The sequence below is a fragment of the Brassica oleracea genome, chromosome C6, assembly GCF_000695525.1.
Source record: "Brassica oleracea var. oleracea cultivar TO1000 chromosome C6, BOL, whole genome shotgun sequence".
Taxonomy (NCBI): domain Eukaryota; kingdom Viridiplantae; phylum Streptophyta; class Magnoliopsida; order Brassicales; family Brassicaceae; genus Brassica; species Brassica oleracea.
Window position 1 is genome coordinate 2,020,042 of NC_027753.1, and position 25,163 is coordinate 2,045,204.

General features: G+C 33.8%; 1 protein-coding gene and 1 long non-coding RNA gene across 7 annotated transcripts; both read left to right on the top strand.

The window, feature by feature from the left end:
- The first annotated feature begins 6,957 nt into the window (after positions 1-6,957).
- LOC106298656 lies at positions 6,958-8,777 on the top strand. Of its 6 annotated transcripts, XR_001261525.1 has the most exons (6): positions 6,958-7,190; positions 7,255-7,360; positions 7,447-7,528; positions 7,735-7,929; positions 8,019-8,098; positions 8,385-8,777. It is a non-coding gene; the product is annotated as an uncharacterized LOC106298656 (long non-coding RNA). The 6 variants fall into 6 exon arrangements; XR_001261526.1 differs by lacking the exon at positions 8,019-8,098 and having other exon boundaries at positions 7,255-7,370; XR_001261523.1 differs by lacking the exon at positions 8,019-8,098 and having other exon boundaries at positions 7,255-7,365.
- An 11,644-nt stretch (positions 8,778-20,421) lies between these two features.
- On the top strand, positions 20,422-21,066 carry LOC106297198. The gene has a single exon (XM_013733482.1). It carries the CDS (start codon positions 20,422-20,424, stop codon positions 21,064-21,066), a length of 645 nt encoding a protein of 214 aa, XP_013588936.1.
- Positions 21,067-25,163: the final 4,097 nt, after the last annotated feature.

A 25,163-nucleotide genomic window follows, 5' to 3' on the forward strand; every position in this document is an offset into this window, starting at 1 on the left:
AAAATTTGACAATACAATGATGTCAAATGGTTTCAAGATAAATGAATGTGACAAATGCATATACTACAAAACTACCAAAAATACGTATGTTTTGCTATGTCTATATGTAGATGATATGCTCATTATTGGAAGCAATAAAGACATTATCAATCAAGCGAAAAACATGCTCAAAGGAACTTTTGAGATGAAAGACTTGGGATTAGTAGATGTAATTCTCGGGGTTAAAGTCACAAGAAATTCAAACAGAATTATCTTAACCCAATCTCATTACGCTCAAACAATATTAGATAGATTTAAAAATTACTCTAATAGTACGGCTAAAACTCCGTTAGATCCCCAAATGCACTTGACAAAGAATTCAGGTTAAGCGGTTTCACAAAACGAGTATGCACGTGTGATCGGAAGTCTCATGTACTTGACCAATTGTATTAGACCAGATCTGGCACATGCAGTAAACGTACTTAGTCATGCAGTAAACGTACTTAGTCGATATACAAGTAATCCAGGTCATACACACTGGAAAGCTATAACGAGGGTACTCAAATACTTGCGCTACACCAAAGATTTTGGGCTTCACTATGGTAAAAAACCATCAGTTTTAGAAGGATACAGTGATGCTAACTGGATATCAGATTCTAAAAACTCCAAATCCACAAGTGGATATATCTTTACACTACGAAGAGCAGCAATATCATGGAAATCTACCAAACAAACAGTGTTAGCCAGATCTACCATTGAATCGGAGTTCATAGCCTTAGACAAAGCAGCAGAAGAAGCTGAATGGCTTAGAAATTTTTTGGAAGATATTCCTATGTGGGAGAAACATGTGCCAGCTATACGCATACATTGTTATAGTCAATCAGCTATAGCTCGGGCTCAGAGTAATCTCTACAATGGTAAATCTCGTCACATCAGAAGACGACATAAAACCATTAGACAACATATCTCTACTGGTGTAATCACAATAGACTACATCAAATCGGCTGACAACCTAGCGGATCCATTTACAAAAGGTTTGCCATGAGATGTTGTTGCTAAATCATCAAAATGAATGGGTTTAAAGCCTATAACGAATGAGGATGCTTGATTGCAACCCTACCTATTATGACTGGAGATCCCAAGACGTAGGTTCAAAGGGAAAACAAAATCAAACTGAATCTAACCAAAGCACTTGAGACACAGTAGTCTCTTCCCAGCTCCTAAGATGATAAAAATGCTAACAAATGTGAGAAGGATAAGCATAAGCTTTTAATGATTCCATAGCTTCTAAGCGGAGTATTACTCAATACTTTTCATGGTTAATCACCTAATGACTGTGAAATGGGGCCGTTTCTAGGAGAATGAATGCAAGGCTATATTCTCTAAGTTCACTCATGAAAACCAGGAATAGTTCAGGGCCAAAATGAACACAATAGAGAACTAAGTTCTACGAGAAAATGAAGCTGAGTTATGCATGTTGTCTCGGTCTACATAAAACACCGGTTGGTTCAAGACATCATGTTCACCTTCTGGTAAAGTAAACCCGACAGATATTAACTATGAGTGGTTCAAGGCTTAAAAATGCCACCAACTCAAACACAGTGAATTTTTCGCAAACACTCTCGATAAGTCTGTCTAGTCTAGTCAGAATTAGAATAAGTATAGTTTTTTTAGAGTCTATCGAGTCTGCATTTAGTCTGCATATGTTTAGAGTCATTTCTATTCATGTGGGGGATTGTTGGATCAATTAAATGCCTTTAGACTTTAATTAAATTGTGAATGTAAATGACATGGGCTTTAGATATAATAAACCCAAGTTAATGTCAATTAAATGAAAGATGACTAAGGGGAAGAGTCCCACATCGGCCAAGAGGAGAGAATTGGAGTGATATAACTATGCCTTCTCACTATGAGAGCTTAAACAGCTTGGAGAGAGAGGAAAGCTCCCCACGCGCGCCGCCGCCGTCCGGCCGGCTCGGCTCGGCGTGAGCTTGGGCTTGGGTCTTGGGTCTTGGGTCTTGGGTCTTGGGTCTTGGGTCTTGGGTCTTGGGTCTTGGGTCTTGGGTCTTGGGTCTTGGGTCTTGGGTCTTGGGTCTTGGGTCTTGGGTCTTGGGTCTTGGGTCTTGGGTCTTGGGTCTTGGGTCTTGGGTCTTGGGTCTTGGGTCTTGGGTCTTGGGTCTTGGGTCTTGGGTCTTGGGTCTTGGGTCTTGGGTCTTGGGTCTTGGGTCTTGGGTCTTGGGTCTTGGGTCTTGGGTCTTGGGTCTTGGGTCTTGGGTCTTGGGTCTTGGGTCTTGGGTCTTGGGTCTTGGGTCTTGGGTCTTGGGTCTTGGGTCTTGGGTCTTGGGTCTTGGGTCTTGGGTCTTGGGTCTTGGGTCTTGGGTCTTGGGTCTTGGGTCTTGGGTCTTGGGTCTTGGGTCTTGGGTCTTGGGTCTTGGGTCTTGGGTCTTGGGTCTTGGGTCTTGGGTCCTGGGTCCTGGGTCTTGGGTCTTGGGTCTTGGGTCTTGGTGGAGGGCCTCCGGCCCAATAAGATTCTTTTTGGACCAAGTTAAGCTCAGCGTTTTTGTCATTTCATTTCGAAAAAACAGCATGACATTTGTGTATAAACGACATGTAGTTTTTCTAAAAACGACACGAATTTTATCTGTTCGAAATGGATCAGAACCGAGTCAACAAGAGAGAAACTTGCGGAGAAACTTGCTCAACGTTCCACTCCGAGATCCTTGAGAGATTTTCGGAAAACGTTGGCAACAGTTTCGAAAAACCGCTCCTCGTCTCCTCTTTATATATCAACACTCTTCCTTCTTCATTTTTCAACGTTTTTTCACAACCAAAACCAGCAAATCTTTTAGCGTAAGTTCTAGAGAGTGTTTCGTAGAAATATTAGTTCGTAGAGGTTCTTCACGAGTGCCGCGTGATAACCTATCATGGTTTTATCCTGGGACTCATATTCGTACAGATCCGTCGCACTAACGGAGCGAATATTAAGAGTTAAGGAAAAAGATTCGTCTCGACTCCATGCTTTCATTTTCGTTACGGTTTCGAATCGTTTATATATTTTCCTTAACATCGTTTATATTATATCGTTTCTTTTCATCCGGTTTTCCGGCTTCTACAAGATTCTCAAAAAACTTCTTGTTCACTGGAAAATATCTTAAAGTTCCAGAGCTATACACAAACAAAGTCATAAGCACCACACTTATTAAAAAAATAAAAATAAACCTAGTCTGTTTGTATATATAATAAATTTGGTTTCCAGAATTCGTAAATGTTTACCTTGAGATGAAACTAGTAACAGTGTCTCCTGCAATGACATTTGAAGGCTCTCCCTTTGATACACGCTCAATATAAGGTTTAACATCATCATAACTCATAAGTCGCCACTGGTACGTTCTTCTTAAAAAGCCCTTTATCAGAACTTCCATGGAGAAAGTGACGGAGATACTCGGTGTTTGCATTAACTCTCAGTATCTTCTCTAACAAATCGTCTTGAACTTGCTTCGTATTTGACGTCAAAACTTCTAAATCCTTGAGCTTGGAGTTTGACTCATTTTTTTCTATTGATCTCCTGATTACCTGATCAAATACAGCGGGTTTATATGTAGAGCTTTACAAGATGCACTAGGCCTTATATGAAAATTATTTAAGAAATATCGTATGAAAAATAAAATTTAAATTCTTGATCGAATTAATATTTTTTGCCCTTAAACAATTTTTTAATTTTTTTTTGTTAATTACATAATTTGTTTACTGATGACCTGATCCTAGTTTTAAAAATATTTTAAGTCAAAAATCACTTATTGCATAAGAACCTAATGTTTAGGCCGAAGAATCTCAGACCTACTATATTTGGTTACAGCGAAACAATGTCAGCTCGGTTTTATATCATGATTTAGCAATTTAAAATTTATTTATGGTTATGAGAAGTTTACGTTCAAATGTCAATCCTATATATCTTTAATATTTTTCTCATTTTTGTATCGTTTTTTTTTTTCATTTTGGTTATTGCTTGATATAAATATTGATTTTTTATTTTATTCTCATTTCATTATTTTGTTTTGGCCTGAGATTTAGAAAATGTTTAAGACTTAAAATTATTAAAGAGATACATACTTAGGTTAAGATATGCGTCTTGTGCAGAATACATATTTTATATTTATTATTTATTATATGTTTTTCTGCATATTATGAATTAATAAAATAATAATTATATATTAAATAACTAAGAAATCAGTTAATATTATGTAATAAATTGGCGTGTGCACATAAATCAAACGACCGCTCTTGTTTATTTGCAATCATTTTAGGGTAAATAAATCAAAACAATCAATCTTATATATCGTATATGATATATAATTAAATTTAAATGATATTAACATAGTTATAATTGAATGGGGTTTCTATTCGTATGATTTTATGATTATTTGCATATTTGTGTAACAAAATTTTACATCAATGATTTTTTTTTAATGCGGAATGTTTAGTGGTTTCAATGATTTTAATCATTTAAAAAACAAGGAAGATTTCAAAATTAAAATATTAACTTTGCAATATATGTTCAACGCAGATATCAAAATCTAAATATGTATTTTCATATGATGTATAGTTTAATTTAAACGATATGAAATGATATGAAATATATATAAATAAAATTATTTATTCATATGATTTTGTAATCACTGTATCTTATTATAGAAAACAATTTAAACTTTGATCACAAAAGTTTATGTGAGACTTTTTAATAATTTTAGTAATTTATACTCGTTTTGAAAAATTCAAAATACAACATATACAAAAAAATCTAAATTTTATTATATGATTAATGTAATTGTGTAATTTATTTTAATAATAAATAATTAAACAAAAATGATAGAAAATATACAGATTGTTTGGATATATTTATTATTTAAAATTATTAATTGCTATATATATATTAATCACATTAGGTAATTGCGTAGGTTCTATTTAAAGAAAAAATATATAATAATTTCAATTTGATAAATGAATGGTCCATAATGGACATACTATATAATATAACATTCTCTAGTAATTTAATTTGGACTAACAAAATTTTCAATTGATTTTCAAGCTGTCACGTAAGCAAAATTAGCATTCCAATTACATGACAACTTAGCATGACATTTTTTTAATGAATACAAAATACATGCTATAACTTTTAAATATTTTTCTATTAATATATAGGGGATTACTATAGGGTGGGTTTATTTGTGAAAAAAAATAGTTTCGCAAGAAAAAAAATAGAGAGAGATAGAAACAGAAAAGAGGAGAAAATGCTTAATTTTGGTTAGTTTGTGAATTATAGTATTTTTGATCAGTGAGTGTAATTTCCATTATTATATTATGTTGGCTTAGGAAATTTTTTTTTAAAGATGTTTTAGAAATCAAGTAAAAATAAATGATTTTATATTTGTATAAACAATTTATATAACTTAATGCTTAGGGAATCGTGGAATCAAGCATCTTCAATTTCAACTGCCAACTATGCAAATTGTATTTTCATATGGAAAACGGAGAAATTTGAAGATTATATTTAATTTTAATATATGTAGGAGCCGCGGATGACAATCGGTGACCTAATCCCTGTATAATCTATAACTAGGATAAGAGCTGTGTCTTGCGTATAGTGAATTTATTTGTATATATTATCGATAAATACATATAATGTTTGATCGGATTGGACTGAATCATTTTATTTATACATATACAATGTTTTTTTGTTGTTATTATATAATTTTATCCAATGGACCGGATCAATTTTTATTAAAAATTGTGGAACTAAACTATAATTAATATATCATGGGTTGATCGTATTGAACATTAAACAAATTATAACACAAAAACTTTATTTTTTCCACTGAAGACATTCTTGAAAAAAAGTGAACAGTACTGTTTCCACAATTGAATTATTTTGACATTTATCTTCCATATTGTTTTGAAAGGTTTCAGATCAACCATCAAATTGATACATGTCATTTTAATGCTTTTAATCGTTTGCTTAAGGAAAACTTACATTTTTGTCATTTAAAGTCATTTTACAAAATTAATAATATAACATATACAAAAAATCTAACATATAGAAAAATATAACATATAAAGTTTCTTCATTTTTTGTAATTTAAAGTCGTTTTAAAAAATTTAAAATATAACATATAAGATTTTCTCTTTTTTGTAATTTAAAGTCGTTTTAAAAAATTTAAAATATACTCCCTCTGTTCCTAAAAGATTCATATTCTAGTTTTTTCACACATTTTAATAAAACACATTAAATTTGCATAATTTTTTGTGTTTATCTTCTTTCTATAATTTTAAGCCAATAAAAAATCAATTAGTGCAATTAAGTTTTTTGAAGTTTGCAATTAGTTAATAAAACATGCATTGAAAATGTAAAAAATGAATTTTTTAGAAACAAAAATTTTCTCTATAATATGTATCTTTAAAAAACGGAGGGAGTAACATATAAGAAAAACTCTAAATTTTTATTATATGGTTAATGTGATTATTTAATTTTTTTAATAATATAAAATTAAACAAAAATGAAGAAGGATTCAAAAATTGTTATCAAATCTGTATTATTCATAGTCATTAATTATCATATATATATATTAATCATATTAGGTAATTTCGTAGCTTTTATTTAAGAAAAGAATACACACTTCTTATATTTTGGGTTAATATAATGTTTTCTAGTAATTGAATTTGGACCAACATTTTTCTAATTTATTTTTAAGCTGCCACATAAGTTAAATTGATATCTTAATTAAGTTACACCTAAACAAATTTTTTTTTTAATTAGTACAAACTTAAGGTTACAACTTTTTAAACAATCTTAAATTAATATAAAGGGTATATAATGAGCCAGTTGAGTCTTTCCTGAAGCGACAGTCAGCATGTTTATGGGTCCCACCGCTATTAATTTCTTTTTATAAACGAGTGGCCTTTAAAGTGTGATTAGTAGGCTTAGGATAAATCGGCCCGTTCTTCTTCCACTTCGTCGAGTAAGCCACCACTCCCCGGCGGATCATTTTCTTAAGCGATCTTTTCGACTCCTCCATGTTCTCTAACGACTAGCGATTCTTCTTGCCCGGGTATATCCTCCATAGAAGCATCGCGTCAACGCCGTCTCTTTCAAGTTCTTTCAATACTCCCAACAGTTGGTCGTCTTCTATTCAGTTTATCTATTCAATTTCAGCCAGGTTTGATTTTTATGTCTCAGTTCGTCTTCTACTCAGAGATGAAAAACATTTGACTTTGGTTTAGATACGGTTGTAGCGAAGGAAGGTTAATTTTCTGAGGCAAGAAGAGGCTCTAACGCTGCCGTGGAAGAGAAAAAAAAAGATTTCTTCTGGTTCAGACCACCATGCAAGTAAAGTAAAGTAAAATAGAGCTTGAATGTAAAACGACGAGTGATTTGAGGGTTGATTTTGTTGTGTGTTTGTTTTGGAAAAGCAGGTGGTTGTTCTTAAAGTGTCTCTTCACTGTCGCTGCAGAGGCTGTGAAGGCAAAGTGAAGAAACGTCTATCTAGAATGCAAGGTCGATCTCTTCTTATCATTTTCTTTTCGCCAATATTTTTCTTCTCATACATTTACGATATTCTAAAATGTGTTTTAATGTTCTCTTGGAGTAAATATATATATATATATATATATATATATATATATATATATATATATATATAATCGTATATCAAATTCTTATGTTCTGAAACAGATAATCAAACTGTACTGGTTTTGGTGTAGGGAGCTGGTGGACCAGAGGAGGAAGATAATTGATGGCCGCCATGCCTAAAACCTCTGCTTAAAGAGCAGTTCTTTGTTCACTGCAAGGTTCATGTAGACTTTCACAAGGGTGATTGCAATCTTAGACTGCACCAACGGTGAGCTTTGCTCTCTTTGTCTTGCCCATCACAAAGACCACCTCACCATCCAATCCAAGTGCGTTCTTGCTATAATCTTAATTAGATTTTTTGGTTGGTTGTGATCTGTGGTTTTGATTTTGAATTTGTATTGATTGGTTTTGGTAGATGGGTTGATCTTTAGGTCTATATAGGTCTATATATCAATAGCCTGCCACAATGCTTGGATCCATAGCTATTCCTTGCAGGTCTGACTCCTTAAATATATCCCATCAAAAGTTCTGATTTTGTTTCTTACCTCTATCTAATAATCTAAAACTTTTTAATACAATCTTATTTGATCAATGGATTCTACTTGCAAAATCTTTCTCATAGGTGTATAATACTTCAATCATGCCTATTTGATTTTGAATGTAGGTGGTTTTTAATGTTACCCAGCTCCCTATTATTTTCAATTTCTATCCTTTTTCGCAAAATTGGCCATTCTTTCAAGATTATGCAAGTAAATTTTGGATTAAACTGAACCTTATGCAGCACAAGGTGTAGGTTGTTTATGTGATCTATGGAGCATTATGTGTTGCAGAGAGAGAGAGAGAGAGTTCCTGCTCAGAAAGGTGGAACTGCAGAAGCGCAATGAGATTGAGAAAAGAGCAGCAGCTGATGTGGCTTCAGCCTTGGAATCTTACGAAGCAGACAATGGAGATGGCTACAATGCTCATTACCTCATGAAGAGCACAATCATGAGCGGTTGTAAATGCATCGATGTCCAATCTAAAACCGTCAAATAAAAGCATAGGGTCTTGAAAGGAACATGAAAACGTAGCTTACTTATTGTTGTTATGTACTTTTTGTTTTCAAGGCACCATTGCTCAGCAGAAGAAAACGATCGTTAACAGAGTTTACTGATAAGAATTTATAAGGCTCTAATATTCATATTTACCAGATTTCATCAAAATGGATAAAACTAGGAAGAATATATAAAAGTCTGCGACACTTCTACAAAAATATGGTCATGGCTCAAATGTAACTAATAAGAAAAACCTTACCATACACATACACACAGACCATACACATACGTTAAAGCAAATGATGTGAATTACGACGACTTCGAATATAACATGAACGTATATTGTAATTTTTTTAACTTTCTTATAGGTTCAATCTAGACGGACAACAGGAGATATCATAAAATAAAACCAAGAGGGATACTGTTGAGCCTTGAAAAACAAGCAACAGCTTTGATTACATTTTACCTATTGATTTCCTATAAACAGAAACAAATAATGTCACCATTCAATACAACTGAGATTTAATGTGATTCAATTAACTAGAGACAGTCAAATGAGTGGTGATGCAAAATAGACTGGAATAAAACTAAGACAACAATTATACAAAGTTAAACAAGGTGCAACTGCAAAGAACAAGAGAAGTACATTTTGTAGAGGATCCGAACCTATAGATATCATACCGCCTAACGTAAACACACAAAAAATACAATAGAAAATATAAATCAAATAATGGAAAACAATTAAACTCATTAATATAACAAAACTACAAAAATTGTTAAAATTATTGTACAAAACAAAAAAACCCGCGCTTGCGCGGGGTCATTGATCCCTAGTAATATCTAAGGGCCCAATTTATTCCAAGAATAAGAGGTATATGAATACAATAGATTGAGACTGATAATTGGTTTAGCTTTAACCAATTGGTTTAGCTTTAACCAAGTGCTTTAGATTTAATTTATATTATTAAAATAGAAGTCATTTCTTTCATGTATGATTTTGAGGAAATTTTATGTTTATCACTTTTATAGTACCATTTTTCATCTTTACCACCAATAAACGAATATTTTCAAAAATATCTTCTTCATTAAGTGGCCGAAAACTCTTATACTTTTGTTATTTATATATAATAAATTATTATTTAAATTAAAAATAAAAAATAAAAAATAAAAAATAATTTTTTTTATGTTTTCGAATTATACTTTTTCAAATTTGAACTTTTTTATAAATTCTTTTTTGAATTTTTTTTTATTATTTTTTCAAAATTTCTTTTTGAAAATCGAAAATTATGTTTGAAACTATTGTTTTAAATTTTTTTAATATTTTTTAAGTATTTATTTATATCTATATTAGAATCCTAAATTTCACATTCCAAAAACCCTATCCCACCCCTCAACTCTAAACCCTAAGTCTAGATTAGTTAGTCCTAGGGGTATAAATGTCTTTTACACTTCATTAAAAGTGAAGAAAAAGTGATTAGTGTAAACATGAAATGTAGTATTATGAATGTGGTATTTACGGTAATTTCCCATGATTTTTTTATATGTACCATCCTTAAAAAATTTATTAAATTTTGCATAATTTATTTATAATATTTTTTAATATCTTTATTTTTATTTGAAATACTATCAAATATCTTAAAGAAATGTGTGACAAAATCTTTCAAATATCATTTAGAATCTTTTAAAAATATATTTTCGAGATTAGTTAATTAAAATTATAAATATCACAAAGTATAATTAGAAACTAAATTTTAGTTTAGTTTTGATTGTAAGCAAAAATTAATAATTATATAAAATACTTTTAATTATATTTTAATTACAATAACAATTTTAAATTGATTTAGTTTTCAAAATTAAATTAAAGAAATATTTTAAAATATATTTTTAAAAAGAAATATTCATTTTTGTTTCTAATTTAAAAATAAAAATACCGTATCTATTTAGCACATAAATTATGACTTATTTCAAAAATTTAATTATTATTTTTATTTAATTTATGTAAAATTTCGAAATTATTATTATATATATATATATATATATATTAAGTTAATATATGTATAATGTTTTTACTCTTGTTAGTTTGCCTTATTCGATATTGATTTCTTTTTTAATAAGAAATAAACATTTTTTTGGAAACATTGACATATTTAAAAATAACAAACTAAAATGTTTATTTGTCAGAATACGATTGGTGGTTTTAAATCTTAGGTGGACGCTCTCAATGGCTTATAGCCTCAACTTTTATATAGTATGTTGCGTATCTTCAATCCGTGAGCTAATCGTAGCCCTTGAATGAGCGCTTCGTACTCGGCCTCGTTGTTGGACGCGAGGAATTCTAGCCTAAACGATTGTTCTAGGATTTCATTGGTCGGTGACGTGAGGCGAATTCCGATTCCCGATGACGATCCGTCATCGGGAATCAGATCATGTTGAATTTCAGTGGTCAGATGACAATCCGTCGACGTGAAGGACCCATGTTGAATTTGGTTCCTTGTTAGTCATGGTTCCCGTCGGTAGTTCTACCAAAAAGTCCGCGAGTACTTGGGATTTTGCACTCGTTCTTGGTCGGTATTCTATATCGTACTCACTTAGCTCGACTGCCCATTTGGCTAGTCTTCCCGACTGGCTCGGACTACGCAAAATCGTCCGCAGATGGAAGGTCGTGAGGATGACGATCGTATGAGATTGGAAATACGGTCGGAGCTTTCGTGCCGAGGTTACGACTTCGTATGCTAGTTTTTCCATTAGCGGATATCGCGACTCAGCATCTAGCAAAGTTTTTCTTACGTAAAAAATGAGTTTCTGTTCTCCGCGCTCTTCTCTGATCAGGACGCCGCTTACGGCCGTTGCCGATACTGCGATATATAAGAACAAGGGTTCTCCTTCGACAGGTTTTGCGTGAACCGGAGGAGTGGCTAAGTAGTGTTTCAGCTGTTGAAAAGCGTTTTCGCACTCTTCTGACCACTCGAATTTTTTGTTCCCCCGTAGGATCTCGTAGAAAGGTAAGCATTTGTCTGTTGATCTCGAGATGAATTGGTTAAGTGCTGCGACTCTCCCGGTTAATCTCTGTACTTCCCGCTTGTTTTTGGGTGAAGCCATGTCGGTCAGTGCACCGATCTGTTTTGGATTAGCTTCGATACCGCGGAATATAACCAGGTAACCGAGGAATTCCCCCGATGTCGCGGCGAATCTGCATTTCGCCGGGTTAAGCTTCATGTTGTGCAAGTTTAACCGCGCAAAACATTCCTCAAGATGAGATACGTGATCTTCTGCATGGAGGGATTTGGCGAGCATGTCGTCGATGTAGACCTCCATAGTTTTACCGAGTTTTTCGGAGAACATCCGGTTCACGAGTCGTTGATAAGTTGCGCCGGCATTTTTGAGGCCGAAAGGCATCACTTTGTAGCAATAAGTTCCGCGATCCGTAATAAATGCATTTTTTTCGCGATAGTCAAGGTTCATCATAATTTGATTGTAACCCAAGAAGGCATCCATAAAAGATAAGAGTTCGTTTCCCGCTGTTGCTTCGACTAATCGATCGATGTGCGGTAAGGGGAAGCTAACCTTTGGACAGGCTTTGTTAAGGTCAGTGAAGTCAACGCAGACTCGCCACTTCCCGGTTTTCTTCTTGACCACTACAGGTTTGGCGAGCCAGTCCGGGTACCTTACTTCTGTTATCGACCCGACCTTAAGCAGTCTTTCGACTTCATCGTTGACCGCATTAGCCGTTCAGGTCTGAATTTTTGTCTTTTCTGTTTCACTGGTTTGAAGGTTGGATCGATATTCAGTTCGTGGCAGGTTATGTTAATGTCAATCCCTGGCATGTCTTCCGCAGCCCAGGAAAATGCGTGGAGATTCTTTTTTAGACAAGTTATGAGCTTAGTCTTTAAAGGCTCATGGAGGTTGGCTCAGATTTCGACGCATCGTTCGGGGAATGCTTCGTCAAGACATACTGATACCACGGGTTCGCATGTTGGCTCGCGCTTTTCCTCTAGAATTTCGGCTTTCCGCAATTGCCAGAAGAGTTATGCCGAATCTTGTTCTTGGGCTTTTTTGTCGGAAGCCAACTTTTTCCTAGGAGTGTTATCGGAATATGATTTTTTTCGTTTTAGCTCTGCGGCGAAGCAGACTTGTGATACCCTCGGGTTCCCCCAGATTGTTTCGATTCCGCGAGGGGTTGAGAATTTGAGGCAAAGATGGTACGTTGATGGAATTGCCTGCATAAGATTCAACCACGGTATGCCCATGATTACATTGTATGACGCAGGTCTGTCGACAACTAGGAACTCCGCGTTTTTTTCCATAGTTCCAGCTTTGACTATGAGGTTAATTGACCCGAGAGCAAAAGTGGTCTCCCCTGAGAGTCCTACTAGCGGGCTAGGGTTTTCTGCTATTTCAGACGGGTCAATCTTCATCCTTTCGAGGGTGTTTTTGAAAATAATATTAGCCGAGCTTCCAGTATCGATTAGGATTCTCGCAACGTCGATGTTCTGAATCGTCAACTCGATGACAAGGAGGTCGCTGCGAGGTTTGGTATGGTTGACCGTTGCTCTACCTTTAAAAGAGATGACGTCCGTATCGATCATGTCTCGTATGTTCTTTCCATTGCCAAACTGTGGGAACCAAAATTCGCACTGTCGATTTCCGTTTAAATTGGGAAAGTTAGGAAAACCCTAATTTCACAGAGGTCCTGGATATCTGCTAAACCACACGCCAAGCAATCAGAACACGAAAGTAAAGACGAAAAGAAATAAGAAATCGTAAAAAAAAGCAAAATGTGTCTTATTCCGAATTCGCGTATGAGCGTTACAACAAGGTAGAAGCCTCGGCTATGAGAGCTGTCGGCGAGATTCCTAGTTCTAACAACCTAAGACTGCAAAACCTAGTTGAGTCGCAGCTCGAAATAACAAAAACGGAAAGTTGCCTAAATGCTCTAAGTGCTAAGTTTGCTCTGAAAAAGTTCTCTTTGTGTGCCTCTCGCCTAGGACTCCTTATATACTCCCTCTAAGGTCGGTTTGAGCTTTTCCCTTCCTGCCCTTAAGCCGTCATAACTCAAAAATGGAGATATTTCATTTTTTCCGATTTTCATGATTATCCGCGGAAACTTAACGTTTATCTGCGGAATTTTGACATTTATCCTTTCTTGCAGACTAAGTATGAACCGCCATAGTATCTATGGGGTTTTCCTTAAAAAATCATAAGTGGGTTTCTAATTGCGCTTTAGACCAATCTGGGCCGTCTTTCGATTCGAAACGTTTATCACGATTTTTATCGATAAGAATGAACTTTCCGCGATTTTTATCGTAAAGTTTAAATGATAACTCCAATCGATGGGAGTGAGAGATGATATGACTGCGGTACATGGAGCTAGCATTGAGGAACATATGAGAATGCACGGATTTGGGTCGCACCCGTTGATCGATATCCGAGACAGTTCGGTCCCTACGTAGCGACCGGGTCCGTGATGGATCGGTCGCTATGTAGCGACCAAACGAATGGCTTGGTTGGTCGCTACGTAGCGACCGACTCGTTGCGAATCGGTCGCTACGTAGCGACCGACCGAGAGGCTGGGTCGGTCGCTATGTAGCGACCGACTCGTTGCGAATCGGTCGCTACGTAGCGACCGACCGAGAGGCTGCGTCGGTCGTTACATAGCGACCGACTCGTTGCGAATTGGTCGCTACGTAGCGACCGACTCGTTGCTAATCGGTCGCTACGTAGCGACCGACCGAGAGGCTTGGTTGTTCGCTACATAGCGACCGACTCGTTGCGGATCGGTCGCTACGTAGCGACCGGCTTGTTCGTGGCTCGGTCGTTACGCGGCGACCTTGTTTGTATCTTTTTCCGACGTTTAGTGAACGTGTTTTTTAGTTTTGATGAATGAACCAAGATTAACGCAACATTTCACCGCAAGAATTTTCGTAAAAGTAATCTTTACGAAGAATACTTTTCGTAAAAACGTTCATGTTAATTTTTACGGGTATTTGGATGTTAAGTTCATCGTGTCCGCTTTTGACCCCAACATAGGGTCTACATGGCCTTGTCGTGTTTGTCTATGGAGTGGGTTCCAAAGGATTGGGGCCGCACCGGGACCTTGCCATCCTCGCCTCGCCTTCCGTCCTTTCGGTTTGGCCTTCGGGATAATCCTCGGCCCCTAGGATTATTCTCCGGTTGATTTGCTCCCTGATTAATGTCCTTGTTACAGGTTCCGGCAGCAAGGTAAGCATTCATCTATTGGTAATCGAATAGCAGCTTAGGAATTAGTTAGTGAAGCTCTAATCACTATCTCGGGTGTTGACTAGACCTTATTGTCATTGAAACTCTTTTTTATCTTTTTTTGGGGCTTTCCTTGACCCATGATTTGTTAGCAATCTTAGATGCAATAGAATTTGATTCAAGGACTGTTATATCTGTTGGACCATTATTTCTATAATGAATTCACAAGCCTATTAAAAAAAAAAAAATCTTCGTCGTAAGCTTTTTAGCCGGAGTCAATGCAGAAAGTGTTTCTGGCGAAGAAATTAGCCATTATCAAAGATAGGTTTCTTAGAGAGTTTATAAATGAGGTGAAAGACTGATGCATTTCACGGGGTCAAGCACACATTTTTATAGTTGAAGTTTCTGTCGGAGTCAATAAATGAGGAACCATTGAATCATAGACCGACAATAGTTAATGATTGTGTTGAAGACGACTCTTGAATGTAACCGCAAAACGTTGTCAGATTCCTGCAGCAGAAAGATGAACAGTATTGTCGTTTAGGGTTTCGTTGGAGTATTTTATGGAGACGGTTGGGTTTGTTAAAATGAACTGAGAACAGCAATCAACCATTTCCGAAGTCCATATAACAGCCCAAGTGAATAGTTAAAATGAACACACATGTTACTTTCTTGTTTCCCTAATTAATGAAACGGTGAGTTTAATTACCTAGACATGTGTCGCGCTCCCAACCTCCGAATTGATGACGTGGATGGCGACGTGGACACCCTAGGAGAGAATAAATTTGTACTTTATATATTAAGACTAGATTTTCAACTCGCGCGTAGCGCGAGTTTATTTTAATAATTTGTATCATTTTATATTTATTTTAAGATAATGAATTATAATTGGTTTATATACATTTTTATATGAAGTTATATTCTTAGATGCAATAGTATACATAACTACTCCCTCCTTTTTTTAAGAAAGAAAATGGTTGAACCAATATTTGGAAGGCTTGTGTACGTTTTTTCTTTCGAGGATTGAGATGATCAATAATCTAGGTCGGTTTAAAGACGACGCTAGGATTGTGACTTGGTGGTTTTCAGGTTGGCAACTTGGAATATGTCGGTATTTAAGAAAATTGCTAGGAACAAATCGATTTTAAGACGACGTTCATGTCTCTAGTTCTTTCTTTCTTTAGGCAGTGAGCTGAGTATGTGGGGCGATCGTTTCTCAGTTTTTCAAGAGTTTAGATCGGTTTGCAAGATCTAGATGAACAATTAAGGAACAATAGATCAAAAAAATTGCCTAAAACTTAGTTTGCTAGACTATCCACCTAACTTCTAAGTTCCCTAAAGTTAAGGCAATCTCCAAAGAGTTTTTATTTCTTAGTACCTTCATACGAAAATTCTAAGTCTGATTTCAAAAAAATTCCAAGTCCGACATACCTTAGCTTTCTCGAACATTCGGGTTTGCCTCTTCTCCGTTTGGCTTACTCATTTCCCCTTCTTCTTCTCGTGTTTGTTCACCCCTTATGGATAGTAAGAATATCGATTCTTTCTGTATTTCTTTACTTTCCTGGCCGCTTTTAGGCTGAAGAATGTCTTGCGGTTTTCGTTCGGCGATCCATATTTTTCAGATCTGAGTCTCTGTATCATTGGTTTTACAAAAACGAATAAGTATCTCATCGAAAACCTTTTGGTGTTTTTGAAATAACCAAGGGCAATCAGGAGATGTCATAAGCGATTAGGAAGAGTCATCGGACGATCGGGAAGACTCGTTGGACGTTGAGGCTTTGGTGAGAGGTTATGGGCGATGAGGCAAAGGAGAGAGGACGGTGAGACCGTGGAGAGAGGCTGATAGGCGGAGTTCACTTTTCAGCTCTCTCTCCACCTCGTTCCTTCTTCGAGAGTCTTTTTTTACGATCTTATTTGACTTTACGAATGATGTTTCGTAAAATATTGTCAAGTTTATTCCCACGAAGGTTATTCCACAAAGTGTTATTGAGTTTTAACTTTATGAAAGTTGTTTCGTAAAATTTTGTCGAGTTTAATTTTGCGAAGGTTGTTTCATAAAACGTCGTCGAGTTTTAATTTTACGAAAGTAGTTTCGCGAATTGTTATCGACTTTAACTCTACAAGAGCTGTTTCGTAGAATGTCACCGGGTTTAATTATATGAAAGTTGTTTCGCAAAATGTTGTCGAGCAGAATTTTATGAAAGTTCTTCCGTAAAGATGTTTTCGAGTTCAGCAGTACGAGAGCCGTGACGAGGTTAATTATACGACCGAACTTAATCAGAAATTTTTCTCGTTTCCATGGGATTGATCCTTGGAAGTTTCAAGTAGTTTTTTCCGAAATAAGATTTATGTGACAAACATCGACAATTCGCGGAATAAGTTACTATAGAAGGGACACTTCAATTTTTACGAAATCGTAGGTTTCAGAAAACGTTTTAGCGGTGAGGGATAGGATCTCCCGTTTTTCTTTGGTTAGTCTTCGTCAGCTGTTTTAGGTTTCGAGTGATTTTATAGGGATCAACTTCGTTTCTCCGAAAGTTATTCGGAAGAAGTGCAGCCGTGGAGTAATTGATTTGCTGTGTTTCTATTTCTGTGAGTAATCTAGGGTATTTGTAGTCAATAAAATAATTATTTAGCATATTTTTGGTGTTTTAAAATAATATATGAATATTCTCAATGATTTATAGCTTGAACTTATAGATAATATAAGCTTTTGTGAATATTTTCAATAGCATATAGCCTAAACTTTGAAAATCATGAATTAAATTTATTTACTTATAATTTTGAGAAGGTCTTGTATTTTTGAAATTAATTCTTATTTTTTATTTTATTTTAGTGTGAAATTAATTCTTAATAAATCATGAATTTATTTATTTACTTTTGTTAACTTACCTTGTTTGATATTGGAATCTTTTTATTTTAAATGAAATTTGCTTTAAATTGAAATTTTGAAAAAAAAAGTTAAAATAAAGATTTGTCATAATATGATTGGTTGTTTCAAATCATATGTGGACGCTCTCAATGACTTATATCCTCAACTTTTATATAGTATAGACTTTCAACTCACGCTACGTACGAGTTTATTTTAATAATTTGTATCATTTTATATTATTTTTAAGATAATGAAGTATAACTGGTTTATATACTTTTTATAAGAAGTTTTATTCAAAGTATGCTTTATTATTTTTCCTATTTAGATTTTTATACAATTATACTCTTTAAAAAACTAATATTTAGATATCTTTTTTGTATATGTAAATGTGTAAGTGTATTTATAATCGTGTTTATATTATTTATTAATCTTATTTAAAAAATATATATTGATCATTCTATTCATAACAAAAAATAGTACACTTTATATTTATTTTTATTATAATTTTTTTATCTTTCTTTCTATTTGAAAAAATATAAGAAAATTAATGCATATGCACAATATCTAGCTTTACTTCTATTTCAAAAAAACATAAAAAAATTAATGCATATGCACAATATATAGCTTTGCTTTGTATTTACTAATTTTTTACAATAAAAGTAAAAGTATTATATATTTTTGTGAATATCTGTATTTGAAATACTCATACTGAAGTCTCTTAAATGCATATGTGTTAGTATTTTATTTAGAGTTCAATCATAATAAATTTTCATATGAAATTTAAATATTAATTATATTTTTGATATAATAAAAAGAGAAATAAATATATCTACCACTTTAAACTAATGTTAAATAATTTTTTATTTATTAAAATAAAGGCATATAAATAAAAAATATTAGATACATCTTCTACTTGATCTAGTAACAATATTAATTAATGGCGTGATTATGATGTTTTCTTAGTTCACATCATATTTCATAAACTTAGATAATATATTTTCCAACTAAAGAATGTATAATTAATATTTTTCATATCTTTATTTTCTGTTGTCGAGAGCCTGAGACTATACTCTATTGTTAATATTATTTGTAAATATTATTTGAATTTTCAACTAATTTATTTTAGTTCTACTGCGGTCTGGTTACCCAGACCACCTCATGTTTGAGTAATAAAATAGCCGTTTGTTGCCAAAAAAAAAAACTAATTTAATTATTTTAATTTTTAGCCTCATTGATTTTTCTTATGTTGTCATATATATATATTAATAACATTTTGTTTCAAATATCTTTCATTGATAGAACTCCTGTGAGATCATGTTTACTTTTATATGTTATGTTAATTGCTTTAATAAAGTTTTATAAGCATATGTCCTACAAATTTTATCGGTGAATTATACTAAAGACTTATGAAAAGTCATTATATAGTTTGCATAATTTTTAATGACCATATTTAAAAAAAAAAACTTTTTGATTATAGAATATTTAGAGTTTTTTTAAAAAACATATTTGATTAGTTTAATGAATATTTTTATAATGATTTTCTTAAAAACATATATGTCAAAATTTATTAAATTTTAATTGTTGATTACTAAATAACTATGTTTATTTATTTATTGATAAAAACAGCTTTAGAACACATAAATAAATTATTTGAAAAATATAGATAAACGACTTGTTTAACAATATATTTCTTACATTAGTAAATTATTGTTACCATCACTTATTTCTAACAGAGCTTTTTAACTTATTGTAAACTAAATAATAAATTAGCTCGGTAAAAAAATAATCACAATCAACCATTATTTTTCTAAGAAACTCATATAACATATTATAAATTTATAATATTTTATAGCTGTGACCAATATAAATAAAATATTAAACATTATGATAACTTAATATAGTATTTAAATTTTTATAAATTTACCTTATTTGATATTAATTTATATTCTAGTTTGAAATAAAATATTTTTATGAAAATTTGACATTTTTAAAAATAGTAAACTTAGATAATGATTTGTCAGAATAAGATTGGTGGTTTTAAATCCTATGTGGACGCTCTCAATTGCTTATAACCTCAACTTTTATATAGTATAGACTAGATTTTCAACTCGCGCTACGCGCGAATTTATTTTAATAATTTGTATCATTTTATATTAATTTTAAGATAATGATGTATAAGTGGTTTATATACATTTTTATATGAAGTTTTATTCAAAATATGCTTTATTATTTTTCATTTAGATTTTTATACAATTATACTCTTTAAGAAACTAATATTTAGATATCTTTTTTGTATATGTAAATGTGTAAGTGTATTTGTAATCGTATTTATATTATTTATTAATCTTATTTTTTTAAAAAATTATTGATCATTCTATTCATAATAAAAAATAGTACACTTTATAATTATTTTTATTATAATTTTTTTCTCTATCTTTCTATTTAGAGTTCAATCATAATAAATATTTTTATGAAATTTAAAAAGTAAATTTATTTTAGATGTAGTAAAAAGAGAAATAAATATATATACAACTTTAAACTAATGTTAAATACTTTTTTATTTATTAAAATAAACACATATAAATAAAAAAAAAATATTAGATACATCTTCTAGTTGATCTAGTTACAATATTAATTAATGGCGTGATTATGATGTTTTATTAGTTCACATCATGTTTCATAAACTTAGAGATAGTATGCCTGACGCTCAACCTATCTTGAGTTCAGAGGTTGATGATACTTATGTTTGGGTCACTAATGGTCAGAATGGTTCAGAGACATTCTCCACTAGTGAGACTTGGAGGACTCCATTTCCTAGTACGGTGGAGGTATTTTGGCATGAAGTGGTTTGGTTCTCAGGCCGTATTCCGAAACATGCATTCCTATCGTGGGTGGCAGCAAGAGATAGGATGGTTACAAGAGATAAGCTCATCAGTTGGGGACTAGCAGTGCCGGCGACTTGTGTGCTGTGTGTTGGTCACAATGAAAATAGACAACACTTGTTTTTTGACTGTGACTTCAGTAAACAGGTGTGGTCTTTCTTCACTTCTAGACTGCAGTTGGTACCTCCAATCCTTTTCGAAGATGGATTAAGATGGTTGAAGAATCCAGCGAGGGAAAAGAATGTTAAGTTGATTGTAAGGTTGCTTCACCAAGCTTGCCTTTATCTCATTTGGAAGGAGAGAAACTCAAGAGTACACACTGCTGTTGCTCGTCCACCTGAGGCCATTATTGCTGAAATTAAGCAAATCATTAGGCTTAGGCTGGATCCGCTAGCTCGGGCCCAAACGCTAGCTCACGGAGAAGATTCGGTCCTCGCTGTGTGGTTTTCTATTTTCTAGAGAGTGGAGAGTGAAGTTTTGATTGGCTAGAATGTCTGTAAATAATGTTTTCTGGTTTCTTTGTAATCCTTTGGTTTATTATTTGAATAAAATGGGAAGTTTAAAAAAAAAAAAAAAAAAAATGTTTCATAAACTTAGATAACATATTTTCCAACTCACAAATGTTTAATGAATATTTTTCATATCTTTATTTTCTATTGTCGAGAGCCTGAGACTATACTCTAATGTCAATATTATTTGTAAATCTTATTTGAGTTTTCAACTAATTTATTTTAATTTTTAGCCTCTTTGATTTTTTTTTTTATGTTTTCATATATATTAATAACATTTTGTTTCAAATATCTTTTATTGATAGAACTCGTGTGAGATCATTTTTAGTTTTATATGTTATGTTAATTGCTTTAATAAAGTTTTATAAGCATATGTCCTACAAATTTTATCGGTGAATTATACTAAAGACTTATGAAAAGTCATTATATAGTTTGCATAATTTTTAATGACCATATTTAAAAAAAAAACTTATTGATTACATAATATTTAGAGGTTTTTTAAAAAACATATTTGATTAGTTTAATGAATATTTTTATAATGATTTTCTTAAAAACATATATGTCAAAATTTATTAAATTTTAATTGTTGATTACTAAATAACTATGTTTATTTATTTATTTATAAAAACAGCTTTAGAACACATAAATAAATTATTTGAAAAAATATAGATACACGACTTGTTTAACAATATATTTCTTACATTTGTAAATTATTGTTACCATAACTTATATCTAACAGAGCTTTTTAACTTATTGTAAACTAAATAATAAATTAGCTCGGTAAAAAAAGAATCACAATCAACCATTATTTTTCTAAGAAACTCATATAACATATTATAAATTTATAATATTTTATAGCTGTGACCAATATAAATAAAAAAAAAACAAATACTAAATTTCAGTTTACCTTTATATTTATTTGATCATATTAAGTATTATGATATTAATTATTTATTTTATTTTGATTTATAAGCTATTTGTATGTTTTGACATACTTTAAGATATAATTTTATAATTCTGACTTTAATTAATGAAGAGTTAGCATATATATCAAGTAGGCATTTTTTTTTCGTTTTGTTTTGTTTCTTTTAGAAAATTTAAGATTTATAAGAATATTAACTTAAGATGTCGACTTTAAATATTTTTATTGGCATTTTCACTTATTTCTGATTTTAAAAGCATATAGTCCATATATATCATATTAAAGGTTACATACATAATTATATTTTTATTAATAATATGCGATCAATACCAATTCCTATAAGGTACGTTGTGATAACCCGCCCTTCGGGACAAAATGGTCGAGATCAATTGGTCGAGAAGATTGGTCGAGGATCAACTTGGTGGTCGAACCGCAGGCGAAAGAGATCGATCGTGAAATTTCAAAGAACGAGATGGTCGAAGAATTGAACCTGAGTGAACTATGAGTCGAATAAGCTGCTCGACCATAGTTAGAAGATGTGTTAAATTGATCAGACGGACATTTTGGAAGCATAACATTTTTGGAAGCACGATGTTTTAGAAGCTCGACGTTTTAGAAGCATGACATTTCTTCACTGCGAAGTTTTCTCCAAAACTTCGTATCAGCGGAATATTAAATCAGAGACATCGTAAGTTGGAACCAGGACGGGAATTAAGCAGGACGGGCAGTAAGCATGACGGGATCGAAGAATGACGGGAAAACCCAGACAAAACCCCTAATTTCGGTATTATGCAAGTCTTCGATGAAGCCGAAGGATCGGAAAATATTTTCTGTCAAGGTCAGAAATATTTTGTAGTTTATTAAAAATATTCAGAGCATCAGAACGGGAGCAGGAAAATATTCGGGATTGATCGCGGGTCAAAAATTCACCGGAAGGATCGAAATCGCGCAAATGAACTGAGTAGCTCGAGGTGTCTCAACGCATGAGTCAAGGACGTGTAGTCAAGTGTCTAGCAAGCTGAGTGTCAACCGAAGCACGACATGTCGCCGTGCATGAAGCTGGAACATGCAGCATGACATGTATAAGCACGAGATGTCGCCGTATCTGCAACCGAAGCATGCTGATCGACATGTAGCAGGCCGTGTGTCACATCGCATGGACTCCAGCCATGCAGCAAGCCATCTGGATGTGGGTGTGTCACTCAGCATGTTGTTTAGTCATGCAGCAAGACATGTGTGCACCCGTGTGTCTCCACGCATGCAACCGGAAGCATGCGGGCTGACACACAGTCGCCTGTGTGGCTCGATATTACTGGTCGATGATTTCTATAAATACCCATGCCTTCCCTCAGTTTCAGATATCCATTCCACACCAAAAGCAAAGTAAAAACGTGGGTAGAGAGAGAGAAAGAAAGAAAGTGGTCGATTTAAGAGTATGATCGATTCTGAAGACCGATACTCCACCGAGAAGCAAGATTCTGTCCAATCAGTGATTTTCTACGATTGTGAGGCGGAAGTTCTGTCCAAATAAGTCCGTCCAAGCTACTCAGTATCTTATATGGTCAAGAGGAGGTGCTGTATAGAGAGAGATCAGTTCCACGGGTTCAGATCAGTCAAAGTTCTGAAGTTCGATACTCCGTCGGGAGGTTCGAAGAACTGTCCAGAAGCGGAAGGAGATTCTGTCCGAGTCCAGATCAGTCTGTCGAGGCCTGTCAGTTTCTTCATGATGAACCCGAGGTTATGTCCAATTCGAGATCAGCTCAGTCCAGTCCAGTCAAGTCGTCTATTGGGTTTTGGCTAAGTCTTCTCCGATCAACCAGCTGCCTCTCGCCTAGAACACTGTCGCTTTAGGTAAGGATGATCGGATAGCTTGGTTCTGGACGTTAGGACCGCCGAAGTAGATTTCATGCCTTTTGTAAACGGTATTTTGTTATGTGTTTGTTGGCTCGATTTGGCATTAGGCCGGGCCCAGTCTCGAATTATTCCATGTATGAATATTTCCTAAATCAATAAAGTATTTGTTTTATATGCGCTTCGTGAGTACTCTGATATTTGACTAGTCCGGTCTAACACAACGTTAGGTCGTGGTACGGGTTGAAAAGCCTTAGGCCTTGATCTAACGGAAAACGCTAACTCTAGGTACGGGTTGCAAAGCCTTATGCCTTGACGCAGCGGGACGAATTAGTGGATGAACTGGTCTAGGCCGTGGAGTAAAGTTTGTGACTCTGACCGGATCGTCCCTAGCCTGTCACGTAGCGCTTCCGGACTATGGTGTTGGGTTGGACGGTCAGTCATGTTCTTGTTTGATTGTTGGCTGGCCGGTTGGCCTTTCATCTCCAACCCTTGGTGTGGGTCGTCCGTCAGTCATGTTCTTGTTTGATTGTTGGCTGGCCGGTTGGCCTTTCATCTCCAACCCTTGGTGTGGGTCGTCCGTCAGTCATGTTCTTGTTTGATTGTTGGCTGGCCGGTTGGCCTTTCATCTCCAACCCTTGGTGTGGGTCGTCCGTCAGTCATGTTCTTGTTTGATTGTTGGCTGGCCGGTTGGCCTTTCATCTCCAACCCTTGGTGTGGGTCGTCCGTCAGTCATGTTCTTGTTTGATTGTTGGCTGGCCGGTTGGCCTTTCATCTCCAACCCTTGGTGTGGGTCGTCCGTCAGTCATGTTCTTGTTTGATTGTTGGCTGGCCGGTTGGCCTTTCATCTCCAACCCTTGGTGTGGGTCGTCCGTCAGTCATGTTCTTGTTTGATTGTTGGCCGGTGGGTCGACCTATGCTTAGGACGGTTCGGGGGTGTTACATACATGAACAATCTCTTATTATATTAAGTTTTCAATAATTAGCTATAAATATCAATCTAACTTTAAAGATAATTTTTACAAATTTTAATTTATCTTTTTATAGTTTTGTGCTGATTTTTATTTATTTTTACATATGTGATTATTTATAAATATTTTTTTTAAATCTTTATTTCTTTTTGAATATTTTTATTTTTGTTAATTTTTTGTTTAATTTCAAATATATACTTATTTTATATATTAAGTTAATTATTTTTAATAAGTTAATATTTTAATTTACTTTATTAAATTAAGATGCTGCTTTTTATATTATTATAATGATATTTTTAAATT